The sequence below is a fragment of the Globicephala melas genome, chromosome 10 (assembly GCF_963455315.2).
Source record: "Globicephala melas chromosome 10, mGloMel1.2, whole genome shotgun sequence".
Taxonomy (NCBI): domain Eukaryota; kingdom Metazoa; phylum Chordata; class Mammalia; order Artiodactyla; family Delphinidae; genus Globicephala; species Globicephala melas.
Genome location: NC_083323.1, coordinates 53,164,618 through 53,181,686, shown reverse-complemented (window position 1 = coordinate 53,181,686; position 17,069 = coordinate 53,164,618). Strand labels below are relative to the sequence as shown.

Below are 17,069 nucleotides of genomic sequence, written 5' to 3'. Positions count from 1 at the left end.
TGGGCAAAAAGTGTGGTTAGGGATTGCCATCAATTGAATTTACTGAGTTAATATGGCCAAGATAATTTTTTTAGAACACTGACCTCATTCTGAACCTTTGTCCAGAGTTAGTAAAATCACTCGGGTGTGCTGAAGAAGTTTTAAGTATAGCATTGAGACTGATTTATCAACATTACTTGCTATTAAAAAAAAATTAAACATTTTTAATCAAATATTTTCTCCAAAAACATTTAAAATTATTTTACAGGTCATTTTGTCAGTCCTATGATATGAAACAGCATTCTACCAAGGTTTTTCGTGATATTGTGAATGCACTGGGATCTTTTATCCAGTCCTTGTTTCTTGTCCCTCCGACTGGAAATCCTGCTACGACAAACCAAGCTGGTAAAGGCTTAGTCATATTTTGGTTTTTATATTCTGGCATAATTTACAATATTCAATATTCTGAGAGGATATTTACAGAAATCCTGTGACTAGAGAAATTGAGGTTACCTAAATATATACATTTATTTTATAATTTCTTATATTTCTTTATAGTATTTTAAGTTTTATATATAAATATAAAGATTTACACTTAAAGAATAATTTGATTTCACTGAGGTAACTATGTTTCTTTCCAGAATATATATTCTTCTCTGATATACTTTCAGTTCCTCTCATCACATAGAACAAAAGTTTAGATGCTAATTTTCATTTTAGAAGAATCTTCATTTGGTGCCTCTCTTTAAAGAGTGTGGTTACTACTAAGGTAGTAACTAAGGAGGTCTGTTAGTCATTCTTTTAACAAAACAGGTGAACGTGATTTAAATTTGGAAATCAGTGTATAGCTTCTTGTTCCCTTTAACTTCTTTCTCTTCCATTTTTAACTTTCTGATTAGTGGTCTCTTTTGTCCTTTAATCCCACCTCTGATAAAAAGTGATTTAACAAAAGGTATGTTACATAGTTTGTCAGTATTTTTACTCATTAGTACCTTTTATATAAAGAAGGAAATGGTGTTTTGGGGAAACAGGGAGACTCTCTAGTAGCCAAAATAGGATTGGTAAATTTCATTTATTTGTGCAGTATCCATTCCTATAGCATAATTTTAAAAAATTGACCAAGTGTTTGAATATTATGGATTTGTAATTAAGTAATAAATTGGTGTCTTTGCTTGCTTTCCCTTATCTAACAGGAAGCAATAATTCAGGTGGCCCTGTCTCGGCACCAGCTAACTCAGGAATGTTGGGGATTGGTGGAGGTGTTACTTTGCTACCAGCATTTGAATATAGGGGAACTTGGATACCTATTCTGACTGTAACAGTACAAGGCAGTGCTAAAGCAACCTAGTAAGTAGTAGTAGCATTATTTTGTAAGGAATGTTACTGTTGGGGTTTATATTTTATAGTAAAATGTTTCTCTCTGCATTATATTTAAAATTTTAGACCTACTATTTCTAACATATTTAAGAACTAATTTTCTTTTGTTATATTTTGAGAATTTTATCTAGGACTGGATTTTGTTTGTTTTCTTTTGTACTACTTGAGGACTATTAACAGCATAACAAAACAGAATGTGATTTCTTTACCTAAGGACCTATCCACTTGTTCTGTATGGCTTTTTGATTTAAGTATGTGGCTTGATTTCAGGCCTTGTGGACTTAGGTCTTCTGATACTGAGTTATCTTCAGCAAATTAGTTTACCTATTTAAAAATCTCAATGTACTCAACTATAAAATGGGAGTAGTGACATATCTACCTTTCAGGATTCTGTATGTGGATAGTTAAATGTTTGGCTGATCACATTTTTAGGGTTTACCACATGGAACTTTTAGTTTAATTAATTAAAGTGTTTAATGGATTCCACATGTGTTATTTAAAAATTTGTCATTATGGGGCTTCCCTGATGGCGCAGTGGTTGAGAGTCCACCTGCCGATGCAGGGGACACGGGTTCGTGCCCCAGTCCGGGAAGATCCCACATGCCGTGGAGCGGCTGGGCCCGTGAGCCATGGCTGCTGAGCCTGCGGTCCGGAGCCTGTGCTCCGCAACGGGAGAGGCCACGGCAGTGAGAGGCCTGCGTACTGCAAACAAACAAACAAACAAACAAAAATTTGTCATTAGACATTTCAGTTTAACAACTACATATTCAACAGTGTATTGTTGATTTTTCTTAAGTAAGTCTTAGTGAACTGTAGTGCTTACAGAGATAAAGCAACCAATACTACATGTGTTTAACATTGCCACAGTTGTGAGGCAGTTAACTAATATATTTTGAGTAATTGATATGCATAATTAAAACACTGTTCCAGTGACAGTAAATCAAGACTTAAACTGTGAAGCAGAATCTCTGACTAGTTTAAATCATGAATTTGTATGATATGTCAGCCTGCATTGTATCATCACAATGATATTTTGCTGGGCAGCTTTTTATTTTGCCTAAAATTATAAAAGTAAAGAGTCATGGAGGACCGAAATATTGTTATTCTTAGTCACTTAAAAGATTGAAATTACTGTCTCATATAGGCTTTGCCTTGCTACAAAGGCTAATGATTGAGTATACTACAGTATCAAGTTATAAAAGAATCAGATTTCTAGCACTGAAGGAGACGTTAATAATTATCTCATTCATTACCCCACCTCATTTTTTAAATTGAAACAATCCCAACACAAAACAAAATTGCTGCTCTTGTGGACCTTACATTTTAGTGAGTGAGATAGTCAATAAAGATGCAAATAAACATGTAGTATCACGTTGGGTAATGGTTAACTGTTTGAAGAAAAAGCAAGTTATAAGGGTGTAGAGAGTGATCACAGTGAAGATAGGAACAGAAAGGATATATCTGAGGAAATAAGAGTGAGCAAAGACATAATTATTATTTTTTTAACATATTTATTGAAGTATAATTGCTTTACAATGTTGTGTTAATTTCTGCTGTATAACAAGGTGAATCAGCTATATGTATACCTATATCCCCATATCTCTTCCCTTTTGGGTCTCCCTCCTACCCTCCCTATCCCACCCCTTTAGGTGGTCACAAAGCACCAAGTTGATCTCCCTGTGCTATGTGGCTGCTTCCCACTAGCTATCTATTTTACATTGGTAGTATATATAACTCCATACCACACTCTCACTTTGTCCCAGCTTACCCTTCCCCCTCCCCATGTCCTCAAGTCCATTCTCTACGTCTGCATCTTTATTCCTGTCCTGCCCCTACGTTCTTCAGAACTTTTTTTTTTTTAGATTCCATGTATATGTGTTAGCATATGGTATTTGTTTTTCTCTTTCTGACTTACTTCACTCTGTATGACAGACTCTAGGTCCATCCACCTCACTACAAATCACTCAATTTCATTTCTTTTTATGGCTGAGTAATATTCCATTGTATATATGTGCCACATCTTCTTTATCCATTCATCTGTTGATGGACATTTAGGTTGCTTCCATGTCCTAGCTATTGTAAATAGTGCTGCAATGAACATTGTGGTGCATGACTCTAATTATGGTTTTCTCAGGGTATATGCCCAGTAGTGGGATTGCTGGGTCATATGGTAGTTCTATTTTTAGTTTCCTAAGGAACCTCCATACTGTTTTCCATAGTGTATCAATTTACATTCCCACCGACAGTGCAAGAGGGTTCCCTTTTCTGCACACCCTCTCCAGCCTTTATTGTTTGTAGATTTTTTGATGATGGCCATTCTGACTGGTGTGAGCTGCTACCTCATTGTAGTTTTGATTTGCATTTCTCTAATGATTAGTGATGTTGAGCATCCTTTCATGTGTTTGTTGGCAATCTGTATGTCTTCTTTGGAGAGATGTCTGTTTAGATCTTCTGCCCATTTTTGGATTGGGTAGTTTGTGTTTTTGATATTGAGCTGCATGAGATTCATCCTTTGTCAGTTGCTTCATTTGCAAATATTTTCTCCCATTCTGAGGGTTGTCTTTTCGTCTTGTTTATGTTTTCCTTAGCTGTGCAAAAGCTTTTAAGTTTCATTAGGTCCCATTTGTTTATTTTTGTTTTTATTTCCATTTCTCTAGGAGGTGGGGCAAAAAGGATCTTGCTGTGATTTATGTCATACAGTGTTCTGCCTATGTTTTCCTCTAAGAGTTTGATAGTGTCTGGCCTTACATTTAGGTCTTTAATCCATTTAGAGTTTATTTCTGTATATGGTGTTAGGCAGTGTTCTAATTTCATTCTTTTACATGTAGTTGTCCAGTTTTCCCAGCACCACTTATTGAAGAGGCTGCCTTTTCCCCATTGTATATTCTTGCCTCCTTTATCAAAAATAAGGTGACCATATGTGCATGGGTTTATCTCTGGGCTTTCTGTCCTGTTCCATTGATCTATATTTCTGTTTTTGTACCATACTGTCTTGATTACTGTAGCTTTGTAGTATAGTCTGAAGTCAGGGAGCCTGATTCCTCCAGCTCTGTTTTTCTTTCTCAAGATTGCTTTGGCTATTTGGGGTCTTTTGTGTTTCCATACAAATTGTGAAATTTTTTGTTCTAGTTCTGTGAAAAATGCCCTTGGCAGTTTGATAGGGATTGCACTGAATCTGTGGATTGCTTTGGGTAGTATAGTCATTTTCACAACACTGAGTCTTCCAATCCAAGAACATGGCATATCTCTCCATCTGTTTGTATCATCTTTAATTTCTTTCATCAGTGTCTTATAGGTTTCTGCATACAGGTCTTTTGTCTCCTTAGGTAGGTTTATTCCTAGGTATTTTATTCTTTTTGTTGCAGTGGTAAATGGGAGTGTTTCCTTAATTTCACTTTCACATTTTTCATCATTAGTGTATAGGAGTGCAAGAGATTTCTATGCATTAATTTTGTATCCTGCTACTTTACCAAATTCATTGATTAGCTCTAGTAGTTTTATGGTAGCATCTTTAGAATTCTCTATGTATAGTATCATGTCATCTGCAAACAGTGGCAGTTTTACTTCTTTCTGATTTGGATTCCTTTTATTTCTTTTTCTTCTCTGATGGCTGTGGCTCGAACTTCCAAAACAATGTTGAATCATAGTGGTGAGAGTGGGCAGCCTTGTCTTGTTCCTGATCTTAGTGGAAATGGTTTCAGTTTTTCACCATTGAGGGCGATGTTGGCTGTGGGCTTGTCATATATGGCCTTTATTCTGTTGAGGAAAGTTCCCTTTATGCCTATTTTCTGGAGAGTTTTTATCATAAATGGGTGTTGAATTTTGTCGAAGGCTTTCTCTGCATCTATTGAGATGATCATATGGTTTTTCTCCTTCAGTTTGTTAACATGGTGTATCACATTGATTGATTTGCGTATACTGAAGAATCCTTGCATTCCTGGGGTAAACCCCACTTGATCATGGTGTATGATCCTTTTAATGTGCTGTTGAATTCTGCTTGCTAGTATTTTGTTGAGGATTTTTGCATCTATGTTCATCAGTGATATTGGCCTGTAGTTTTCTTTCTTTGTGACATCTCTGTCTGGTTTTGGTATCAGGGTGATGGTGGCCTTGTAGAATGAGTTTGGGAGTGTTCTTCCCTCTGCTATATTTTAGAAGTATTTGAGAAGGATAGGTGTTAGCTTTTCTCTAAATGTTTGATAGAATTCACCTGTGAAGCCATCTGGTCCTGGACTCTTGTTTGTTGGAAGATTTTAAATCACAGTCTCAATTTCAGTGCTTGTGACTGGTCTGTTTATATTTCCTATTTCTTCCTGGTTCAGTCTCAGAAGGTTGTGCTTTTCTAAGAATGTGTCCATTTCTTCCAGGCTGTCCATTTTATTGGCATATAGTTGCTTGTAGTAATCTCTCATGATCCTTTGTATCTCTGCAATGTCAGTTGTTACTTCTCCTTTTTCATTTCTAATTCTATTGATTTGGGTCTTCTCCCTTTTTTTCTTGATGAGTCTGACTAATGGTTTATCAATTGTGTTTATCTTCTCAATGAACCAGCTTTTAGTTTTATTGATCTTTGCTATTGTTTCCTTCATTTCTTTTTCATTTATTTCTGATCTGATCTTTATGATTTCTTTCCTTCTGCTAACTTTGGGGGTTCTTTTGTTCTTCTTTCTCTGATTGCTTTAGGTGTAAGGTTTGGTTGTTTATTTGAGATGTTTCTTGTTTCTTGAGGTAGGATTGTATTTCTATAAACTTCCCGCTTAGAACTGCTTTTACTTCATCCCATAGGTTTTGGATCATTGTGTTTTCATTGTCATTTATTTCTAGATATTTTTTGATATCCTCTTTGATTTCTTCAGTGATCTCTTGATTATTTAGTAGTGTATTGTTTAGCCTCCATATGTTTGCTTTTTTTACAGGTTTTTTCCTGTAACTGATATCTAGTCTCATAGCGTTGTGGTCAGAAAAGATACTTGATATGATTTCAGTTTTCTTAAATTTACCAAGGCTTGATTTGTGACCCAGGATATGATCTATCCTGTAGAATGTTCCATGAGCACTTGAGAAGAATGTGTATTCTGTTGTTTTTGGATCAAATGTCCTATAAATATCAGTCAGGTCCATCTTGTTTAGTGTGTCATTTAACGCTTGTGTTTACTTATTTATTTTCATTTTGGATGATCTGTCCATTGGTGAAAGTGGGGTGTTAAAGTCCCCCACTATAATTGTGTTTCTGTTGATATCCTCTTTTATGGCTGTTAGCATCTGTCTTATGTATTGAGGTGCTCCTATGTTGGGTGCATAAATATTTATAATTTTTGTATCTTCTTCTTGGATTGATCCCTTGGTCATTATGTAGTGTCATTTTTTGTCTCTTATAATAGTCTTTATTTTAAAGTCTATTTTGTCTGATACGAGAATTGCTACTCCAGCTTTCTTTTGATTTCCATTTGCATGGAATATCTTTTTCCATCCCCTCACTTTCAGTCTGTATGTGTCTCTAGGTCTGAAGTGGGTCTCTTGTAGAGAGCATATATATGGGTCTTATTTTTGTATCCATTCAGCCAGTCTGTGTCTTTTGGTTGGAGCATTTAATCCATTTACATTTAAGGTAGTTATCGATATGTATCGATACTCACTTCTGAAATCATAAATAGACAGAAAATATTGGGTTTCTTTTGTAAATGGGTTAGTATGTTCACATTGGGACCTACCTGTTGAATTGGTATCTTTTATTCATTGTGAGTTTTAGTATAAAATGATTTTCACTGTTTTCTTTGAAGACATACATATAAATCTTAATTGTGTATACAGTTCTTTTTTGACTTCTTAAGTGTGTAATAATTTGAAAACTTAAGTGACATATAGACAAGTAGTTTTGACATAATTAATGACAGTATATTCTTTCAGATTTATTATACTATGGCTCCCTTCAAAGTTGGACTTGTGACAGTTTTTTCAACTTGACCTTAATTTTAAAATATTTAAATAAATGGGTTACCTTTAATCTAAAAGTGGAGTTTGTGTAGTAATTACAATAAAGCAGCACTGAAACAGTTAAAGTGTGGGTTTGTTTAGGTTTGTGGTATAAATTACCTTTTTCTCTTAACTATTCTGGTGCTTAAAGTCTGTACCACAGAATTTGGGAATTAGAGTTTGTGATGTTTAGGAGTATTTTATCTGTTTTAGATGCATTTTCCCAATAGATGATATATTCTTTGAGAACAGAGATTTGTCTAACAAGATGCTTGGCACTGATTGGTTTAGTATGTGGCTCTTTAAGGCTAATTGGCCTGGCAAAGATTAAACCCATAAACTTCACTTCCCCATTTGAGCTTAAATATCTTGATCAATAATATAAATATGTTAGTATTGGTTACCTAAATTTTAAAAATACTGAGAGTTGGCCCATATGGGTTAAACTGATAGGCTTTAGAGTCGGACTTGGGTTAAAAACTGCTGACTGATAACTGTCACCCTAGTTCACAGTTTCATCATCTGTATCTCTTAGGGTTTTTGTGAGGAGTTAAATGAGGTACATTAAAAAAAAAAAAACCCTTAGTATCCCAGGCTGAGAGTAAATTGCTCAATAAATGATAGGTATACATAGGTGTTTTTATTGTTTATTGTTAGTTTTACATCTTTATAAATTTCCTACCTTATACTGATTATGATTAGGAGACTTTTAGAATTTGAGTTTGGAAATTACTTTTATTAGCTTTTCTTATTACGATCTTTAGTGATTTCAATTTTGTTTTTGAGATAGAAGTAACATAGGATTAAATTTGCCCTTTTACAATTGTACAGTTCATGGTTTTATTATATTCAGACGTTAGGCAACCATAAGCAGCATCTAATTTCAGAACTTTTTCGTCACCCCAGAGGAAAAAAAAACCATATCCATAAGCAGTCATCCTGCAATCTCCCTTTCCCTACCCCTTAGCAACTACTAATCTACTTTCTCTGTTGATTTGCTTATTCTGGATATTTCATATGAATGGAATCATACAATAAATATTCTTGTGTGTCAGGCTTCTTTTATTCAGCATAATGTTTTGAAGGTTCATCTATGTTGCAGGTTGTACCAGTACTTTCTGTTTGTGGCTGAATAATATTCCACCTTATGGTAGTACCACATTTTGTTTATTTCATTGTCAGTTGATGGGCATTTGGGTTGTTTCCATTTTTTGGCTATGAATAATGCTGCTATGAGCATTTGCCTGCAAGTTTTTGCATAGATATTTTCATTTCTACTGGATGTATACGTAGGGGTGGAATTGCTGGGCCATGTAGTTACTCTATGTTTTACTTTCTGTTGAACTGCCAAGCTGTTTTCCCAAGCAACCACACCATTTTACATTTTCACCAACAATGTGTGAGGGTTTCAGTTTCACCACATCCTTAGCAATACTTGTTACTGTCTTTTGATTATAGCCGTCCTGGTGGGTAAGTGGTATCTTACTGTGTTTCAAATTGACATTGAGCATCTCATTCATGTGCTTATTGTCCATTTATATATCATCTTGGGAGAAATATCTATTGAAATCCTTTGCTCCTTTTTAGTTGGGTTTTCTTTTTATTATTATTGAGTTGTGAAAGTTCTTACATATTCAACATCTAGTCCCTTATCAGATATATGATTTCCAAAAATTTTCTTGCATTCTGTGGATTGTCTTTTCATTTTCTTGATAGTGTCCTTCGAAGCACGATCATTTTTACTTTTGATGAATTCAGTTTATCTGTTTTTCCTTTGGTCACTTATGCATTTTGATATCATACCTAACCATTTCATAATTTGAGGTCATAAAGATTTTTGCCCATGTTTTCTTCTAAGAGTTTTTAGTTTTACATCTTACATTTAGGTCATTGATTCATTTTGAGTTCATTTTTGTATATGGTATGAGGTAAGGCTCCAGTATCACTCTTTTACATGTGAATATCCGTTAGTCCTTTCCCCATTGAATTATTCTTTCTCCATTGAATTATCTTGACAGATTTCCATTTTAAGGAATTTAAAACCTGTTTGTCATGATTTGAAACAAAAGATTTGTTGTCTTTCCGTCTGAAAGCTCTGTCCTAATTACGGAGTATAACTTGCTCTAAAATTTGAACGTGACACACTGATGCTTTAAGTATTACCTTACCCTGTTGGCCGATTGTATCTGAGATGATAGGATGACAGATGAGCTGGATATCTCACAGTAATAATTTTCCCTAGTATGAAAGCTTCTTTTCCTCTTTATAGGATTGATTTGATCTTATAAGATCTTATTTTACTTATTTATTACCTTTTTAAAATTACAGTTAATTTACAATATTGTGTTAGTTTCAAGTGTACAGCAAAGTGATTTCAGTTATACATAAATATTTGTAGATACTCTTTTTCAGATTCTTTTCCATTACAGGTTATTACAGGATATTGAGTATAGTCCCCTGTGCTATATAGTAGGTCCTTGTTGTTTACCGATTTTATATAGCAGCTTATTTTAAAAGCAGCTAAGTCAGAGTTTGAGATGGCTTGTAATCTGTCTTTTTCTATTTTGTATATAAGTATTTTTTCTAATGTCAACAATTAATGAAAATACTGGCACAACTTGGGGGAGAGGCAAAAAGTGAATTATTAAAATAATCAGTTATCATACTGGTCAGGCCTTAATTTTTCTAATCAGTTTCTTAGAATACCATGAAGGGATCTGTCCTCCAAAGGAAACCCAGTAGTGACCATTTACTTTTGCTATTCTGTTAATCTTAATTTCTGTAGTCTACAGATTATGGAAATAGTTATATGTATTTTCATCATTGTGGCTTCTCATTAGCATCTGATTTTTTCATAATTTCAGCCTAGAGATGTTGGACAAAGTTGAGCCCCCGACTATACCAGAAGGTTATGCTATGTCCGTGGCATTCCATTGTTTGCTAGACCTTGTACGTGGAATCACGAGTATGATTGAAGGAGAGTTAGGAGAGGTTGAAACAGAATGTCAGACAACTACCACTGAAGCAGTTTCTTCACCAGCACAGTCATCAGAACAGCAAGAATTACAGTCAACATCAGACCAAATGGATAAAGCAATAGGTATATTATTACGATTCTGTATTTTTAATTTTTATTTTGAAATAATTTTAAATTTACAGGGAAATTGCAAAAATAATAGTTTCCATATATCCTTCACCATGATATTCCAATTGTTAACTACAATATTTGCATTATCATTCTCTCTATATACATGTCACTATACTTCTTATTTGAACTATTTGAGAATAAGTTGCAGACATGATGCCCATTACCCCTGAGTACTTTAAAGTGTATTTTCGAAAAATAAGGACAGGTTTCTACTTAACCACAGTATAGTCACCATCAGAAATTTAGCATCAATTCAATATGTCATCGAATCCCAAATGTCCTTCAAATTTTGCCATTTGCCTCAGTGATGTCCTTTATGGTCTAGGATTACATGTTGAATTCAGTTGCATGTCTCTATACCCTCCTTCAGTATGGAACAGTTCCTTAATTTTTCCATGTTTTATATGACCTTGCCATTTTTGAAGAGAACAGCCCAGTCTACTTGGGTTTGTTTTTGTTTCCTCATAATTAGATTCAATATATTCATTTTTGGCAGAGCTACCACAGAAATGTTGCTATGCTATACACTGGTGATGTTAACTTTTATCATTTGGTTAGTATGATGTGTGCCTTGTTTCTTCAGTATAAAGTTAATTATTAACTTTTTCTGGAGAAATACTTTGAGACATCTGTAAAAGAGAGCTTTCCCTTCTTCCTCATTTATTTTGTTTCATTTATTTATTTGTATTAGTGTAGACTCTCGGATTCCTATTTTATTCAAAGAGTTACAATCTTTGATTATCATTATTTGGTTTAATGCTCATTTTCCCTGACATGGCCATTTGGGACCCCTTTCAAGCTAGCCCCTGTGTCCTTTTATCATCCCATGTCCTTTTGTCATTTTCTGAGCACTACCTTACTGTCTGATACAGCAAAATGTTCTAAGGTCATCTTGGATTTTTCTTGCCTAACCTAGGAGTCAGTTATTTTTCCAAGGAGCCCTAGTTCCTTTTAGTGGAGAATAGTATTTAGAAACTAACACATGGCCATTAGGTATGCTTCTTGGTACGTGAATAGAAATACACACTTACATGAGCACACATCTATCTACATTTTAAAAATATGTATCTTGGGACTTCCCTCGTGGTGCAGTGGTTAAGAATCTACCTGCCAATGCAGGGGACACATTCAAACCCTGGTCTGGGAAAATTCCACATACTGCGGAGCAGTTAAGCCCATGCGCCACAACTACTAAGCCTGCGCTCTAGAGCCTGCAAGCCACAACTATTGAAGCCTGAGCGCCTAGAGCCCGTGCTCTGCAACAGGAGAAGCCACCACAATGAGAAGCCTACGTACTGCAACAAAGTGTAGCCCCCAATCGCCGCAACTAGAGAAAGCCTGTGCGTGGCAATGAAGACCCCACACAGCCATAAATAAATAAATAAATTTTTAAGAAGATCTTCAAAAAATAAATAAATAAAAATAAAAACATATATCTCTCTATATTAAATACCATGAGGTCACACCAATTTTTTCAATTCCAGTTTAATACCACAGGGTTTACTTTTAACTTTCCATATTTGAAATTTCCTTCTCCAACAGTGAGAAACTTGATCCTGTTTTACTCTGTTTATTTACTTACTTGCACGATATACAGTGTATGTAACCAGTCTCGTGACTGAGCCTGCTTATCACAGTGTCTCACTGCCAGCTGGTCATACAGGCCGAAAGTTTGGCCCAATGAAATGGAAGGGAATAGGAACTGATATTATATATATAAATATATATATATATTTTGAAGATCACTTTTGTAAGAAAGATCTTATCATTGATATGTTAAAACAACTCAGTTTTAAAACTTCTTGGGAATTCCCTGGCAGTCCAGTGTTTAGGACTTTTGCGCTCTCACTGCTGAGGGACCAGGTTCCATCCCTGGTTGGGGAACTAAGATCCCACAAGCCACACAGCACAACCAAAAAAAAAAAAAGACTTCTTGAATTCTGAAACTATGGTATGGTTTAAAATTTTTCATTTATTCAGATATATATTAAATGTTACAGCTTTATTATTTAATAATTGAGTTGTTTTTGGAATATTTGCTATATTACCAAGTGATAAGGGGGATTATAGAGTTTGACATTGTCAAGTGCTGTGACATCTATAATTATCATTAAATATTGTTTGTTTTTCCTTTAAGTTAGTAGAGCTGTTTGGGAAGAAATGGTGAATGCCTGCTGGTGTGGTCTGCTTGCTGCACTCTCACTCCTTCTTGATGCCAGGTATTAAGTCTTTGTAAGTTTTATATTGCATGTGGCAGTTGTAAAGAAAACAACAAACCATTAAAATGGTTTCCTTAAATTTATCCTGAGAATTATTTCCTAATACTAGTTTTTATGTTCGTGGAATGTTATTATTTTTCTGCCATCCTCTTCCCCCATCCTATTGTCACATGTTATAATGGAAAATACAATCCTAAAATAATAGAATGCCTTTTTCTTTTCTTTTCTTTTTTTTTTAACATCTTTATTGGAGTATAATTGCTTTACAATGGTGTGTTAGTATCTGCTGTATAACAAAGTGAATCAATATACATATATTCCCATATCTCCTCCCTCTTGCATCTCCCTTCCCCCCTCCCTATCCCACCCCTCTAGGTGGACTCAAAGCACCGAGTTGATCTCGCTGTGCTATGCTATGTGGCTGCTTCCCACTAGCTATCTATTTTACATTTGGTAGTATATATATGTCAGTGCCACTCTCCCACTTAGTCCCAGCTTACCCTTCCCCCTCCCCATGTCCTCAAGTCCATTCTCTACATCTGTGTCTTTATTCCTGCCCTGCCCCTAGGTTCATCAGAATCTTTTTTCTTTTTTTTTTAGATTCCATATATATGTGTTAGCATACGGTATTTGTTTTTCTCTTTTTGACTTACTTCACTCTGTATGACAGACTCTAGGTCCATCCACCTTGCTACAAATAACTCAATTTTGTTTCTTTTTATGGCTGAGTAATATTCCATTGTATATATATGCCACATCTTCTTTATCCACAGAATGCCTTTTTCATTTTAAGCTTTACTACTACTTTTACAATGATGATGATTATATTATTCAATTTTTTTATGTTTTTCTTTAGAATTATAGAATTTACTGATTTTAAAATGCTTGATATTTTTAAGTTATATCTTTGAGTTCTTGACCATTTTCTTCATTAATGAATATATGTGTCATAAATTGCTTTTAACCAGTTCAAATTTTCAGATGTTTATTAGTTAAAAGTTCTTCTTAAGTAGACTGATTTTGACAATGTTTTAAATAGATTTTCTTAAAACTTTACTGACTGCCTAATTCCACATCATGTTTGGCAGCATAATTTAAAAGAAATTAATCATACTAAATAAAATACTTTTTCTTTTCAGCACAGATGAAGCTGCCACTGAGAATATTTTAAAAGCTGAACTGACTATGGCTGCTCTTTGTGGAAGACTGGGCCTTGTAACTTCAAGAGATGCCTTTATAACTGCAATATGCAAAGGTTCCCTGCCTCCCCATTATGCTCTTACTGTATTGAATACCACCACTGCAGCCACACTTTCCAACAAATGTAAGATTTCAGCTTCCTCTGAGTTCTCTTCATCTATCGGGGTGACATGGCATAGGGAAGAGATTATAGAAATTCTGAGTCCAAGCCTCTGCTTTTCCACTCACTGAGTCTCTGACCTCTATGGGAAGTTAATGTCCCTGAGCCTCAATTTCTTCCATCTTTTTAAAACAGTGGAGGTGGGAGTAGGGCAGAATAATACCAATTTTAAACAGTGATTGTGAGGATAAAAGAAGATAAATCTAGAAGTCCTTTGTAAACTCTAGCATACTGTTGAAATGGGAGTGGTTAGTTTGTTTTGTTTTTAATGGAACTAGTAGAACAGTAATGTTTGCCACCACTTAGATTAAGCTGACATTCAAAAAAATTTTTTTTCTTGTTGATTACTTTGTTACGTGTTACATGTCATATAAAAAAATTTCAGTGTGATGCTCAGTTTTCAAACTGAAAATGTGAGTATTGGTCTCTCTTCAACTTTAAGTAGAAAAGTTTACTGGGAATACATGTTTAAAATAGTAAGTGTCCTAAATTCTATTTTGCTTGTGAAGCAATCTACCAAAGTTTTATAATTTGTTAAAGTTATATATAAAATTACTTAATATTTGCCTAACTTGTCTTTGTTTTTTCACCTCCTTAGTTTTCAAAATGTTTGCATATAGATAATAGGTAACTAAATAAATGTCATAGTTGAACTTATTTTAATCAAATTAATGTTTTAAAATATAACATTACTTTGAGTACAACGTGAAAAGTATATTTTAATTATTTAGGTTTTCCTTTGTGTTCTAGCATATTCCATTCAGGGCCAAAGTGTTATGATGATCAGTCCATCAAGTGAATCTCACCAGCAAGTTGTGGCAGTGGGTCAACCGCTAGCAGTCCAGCCTCAAGGGACAGTAATGGTAAAGTACTTTTTCTTTTCTTGGTAACCAATTAATACTAATTAACTATCAAGGAAATCTTTCATACCTTTTTTAATGTTTCTCAAAATTCATCATTATACTTACTTTTATCTGAATGATACTTTTAGAAAAACTAGATAAATATGGAGTGACATTATTATAACCAACTATGATAACACAACTTTTAAGCAAATGAATTTGTTCTGTACAAAACCATCCAAGCCTATTTTCTTAGTATTTTTGTTTTTTTAGTAAAAAAATTTGAATACGTTAATACTTCTTTATAAGCTTATAATTTTCAAGAATGCATAACAGTTCTTACAAATATATCCTTTTTTAATATAGCTAACTTCCAAAAATATCCAGTGTATGAGGACTTTACTTAACTTGGCACACTGCCATGGGGCTGTTCTTGGAACATCATGGCAACTTGTCTTGGCAACTCTACAGGTATGTTGTAGCCTCTGGGTCAGAGGCCAATGTTGTTTTTATATCTAAATGCTAACAGTTAAACTCACCAGTGCCTATCGGTCCTTTGGGCAGGCCTGAATAGACAGTAAGTATGAAAAAGGAGAAGTCAGAAAAAGAAAAAAGACATGGCTCATATTGTACAAAGCAATGGGATGTTTCTTATAATGGCCTGTTCTACTGCCTATGCTTGGTGGAATAAGTTTTTTGTATGAATATCAATTACTAATTTATATTTAGTTATTAGATACCTACTACTGATTTTAGTTTTAGTTACTGGAATTTTTGTAGGTTTATAAATTTCTTTGTTTTGATTTTTTTTTTTTTTTTTTACAGCATCTAGTATGGATTCTGGGATTAAAGCCTAGTAGTGGTGGTGCCTTGAAACCTGGGAGAGCTGTAGAAGGACCCAGTACAGTAAGCTCTAGTCATTCTTACTCAATTAGTACTTTGCAAAATGTTTATATGTTACATTTAATTTTATTCTCCTCTTAGGTTCTAACAACAGCAGTGATGACAGATTTGCCAGTGATTTCCAACATACTTTCAAGATTGTTTGAAAGCTCACAGTAAGAGTCAGTTTTTTAATTGATACAAACATTATTGTTAGCTGTATATTTTAGATCAGAATGTCTTATTTCATCATTTTTTTTTTTTTAGGTATCTTGATGACGTATCATTGCATCATTTAATAAATGCACTTTGTTCCTTATCCCTAGAAGCAATGGATATGGCCTATGGAAATAATAAGGTGTGATATTCTACCTTTCTGTGTTAAATATGGTGTATTATTTTGTTTAATAAGTTGTATATTCATTATGATCTTAGCGTTTTACAAGTGGGACTAATACCTTGTAGGCTAGCCCTGTTCTGTTGGGTTTTTATATTTATGGTTGTTATTTGTTGAAGGGGGAGTGAAGAGGACATTTTTTGGCTTATGGTATGTGCCAGTATGTATTATGATTTTAAATTGTGTCCATTTCTCTCATGTACTGAATATTTTTTAAAATATTTCTATAAAGAATAATTCAACACCACATTTATAAATGTGTTCCACAAAATGTTACAATAATCCTCATGACTACAACTGATGATTGGAACAGTACAAGTTTTAAATCAAGGAATATATGTCTCAATTTCTCTTGCCTTCGTTGGGCTGGAAAATAAGGTGTTAATCATTTCTTTCTGAAGGTAATGATTCTCCCTACCTTGAAAATTAAACTTTTGCTTTGTTTGTTGACTAAATGAATAGAACAGTACTTTTGAGAACATTTCTTTCTATACTCAAAATATCATTTTCTGTTAAACTTGGAAAAGCATGGGAATATTTGGGTTTATTTATACCTTAGAAATTATTTAAAATAAAATACTTTCTACATTTTAAAATGAATAAATATAGTACTTGGACCATTTACAAATAAATGAAGAAACCCAGAAAATAATTAGAAAAGCAGAGAATGCAGCTTATGGTTTATTTAATATCCAACTGTAGGATCCAAAATTATGTTGTCTGCCTAGTCCTTAATTATAATTCTGGGTACTGTGGCTTGTCATCTTGGCTCATGTAATTCATTTAAAGATTAGCCAATAAGATCTTATTGGGACAAAGTTTTGTATATTAAAGCACGTAGAGAATTACATAAACATGCAGGTATTTGAAAATATATATTATAGTTTACTCC

The 17,069-nt window shown here is 34.1% G+C and overlaps 1 protein-coding gene across 5 annotated transcripts in view; it reads left to right on the top strand.

Annotated features, from left to right (window-relative positions):
* The window catches only part of MON2 (MON2 homolog, regulator of endosome-to-Golgi trafficking), a 126,400-nt gene that overhangs the window by 46,474 nt on the left and 62,857 nt on the right, over positions 1 to 17,069 (top strand). For all 5 annotated transcript variants that reach the window (XM_030866417.3, XM_030866416.3, XM_070046383.1 and 2 more), the window contains 10 exons: positions 248 to 384; positions 1,173 to 1,326; positions 10,194 to 10,429; positions 12,615 to 12,696; positions 13,836 to 14,020; positions 14,807 to 14,919; positions 15,265 to 15,369; positions 15,724 to 15,804; positions 15,883 to 15,956; positions 16,048 to 16,138. In XM_030866417.3, coding sequence (XP_030722277.1) covers positions 248 to 384; positions 1,173 to 1,326; positions 10,194 to 10,429; positions 12,615 to 12,696; positions 13,836 to 14,020; positions 14,807 to 14,919; positions 15,265 to 15,369; positions 15,724 to 15,804; positions 15,883 to 15,956; positions 16,048 to 16,138 — 1,258 coding nt within the window. The remainder of the gene's footprint in view (positions 1 to 247; positions 385 to 1,172; positions 1,327 to 10,193; positions 10,430 to 12,614; positions 12,697 to 13,835; positions 14,021 to 14,806; positions 14,920 to 15,264; positions 15,370 to 15,723; positions 15,805 to 15,882; positions 15,957 to 16,047; positions 16,139 to 17,069) is intronic.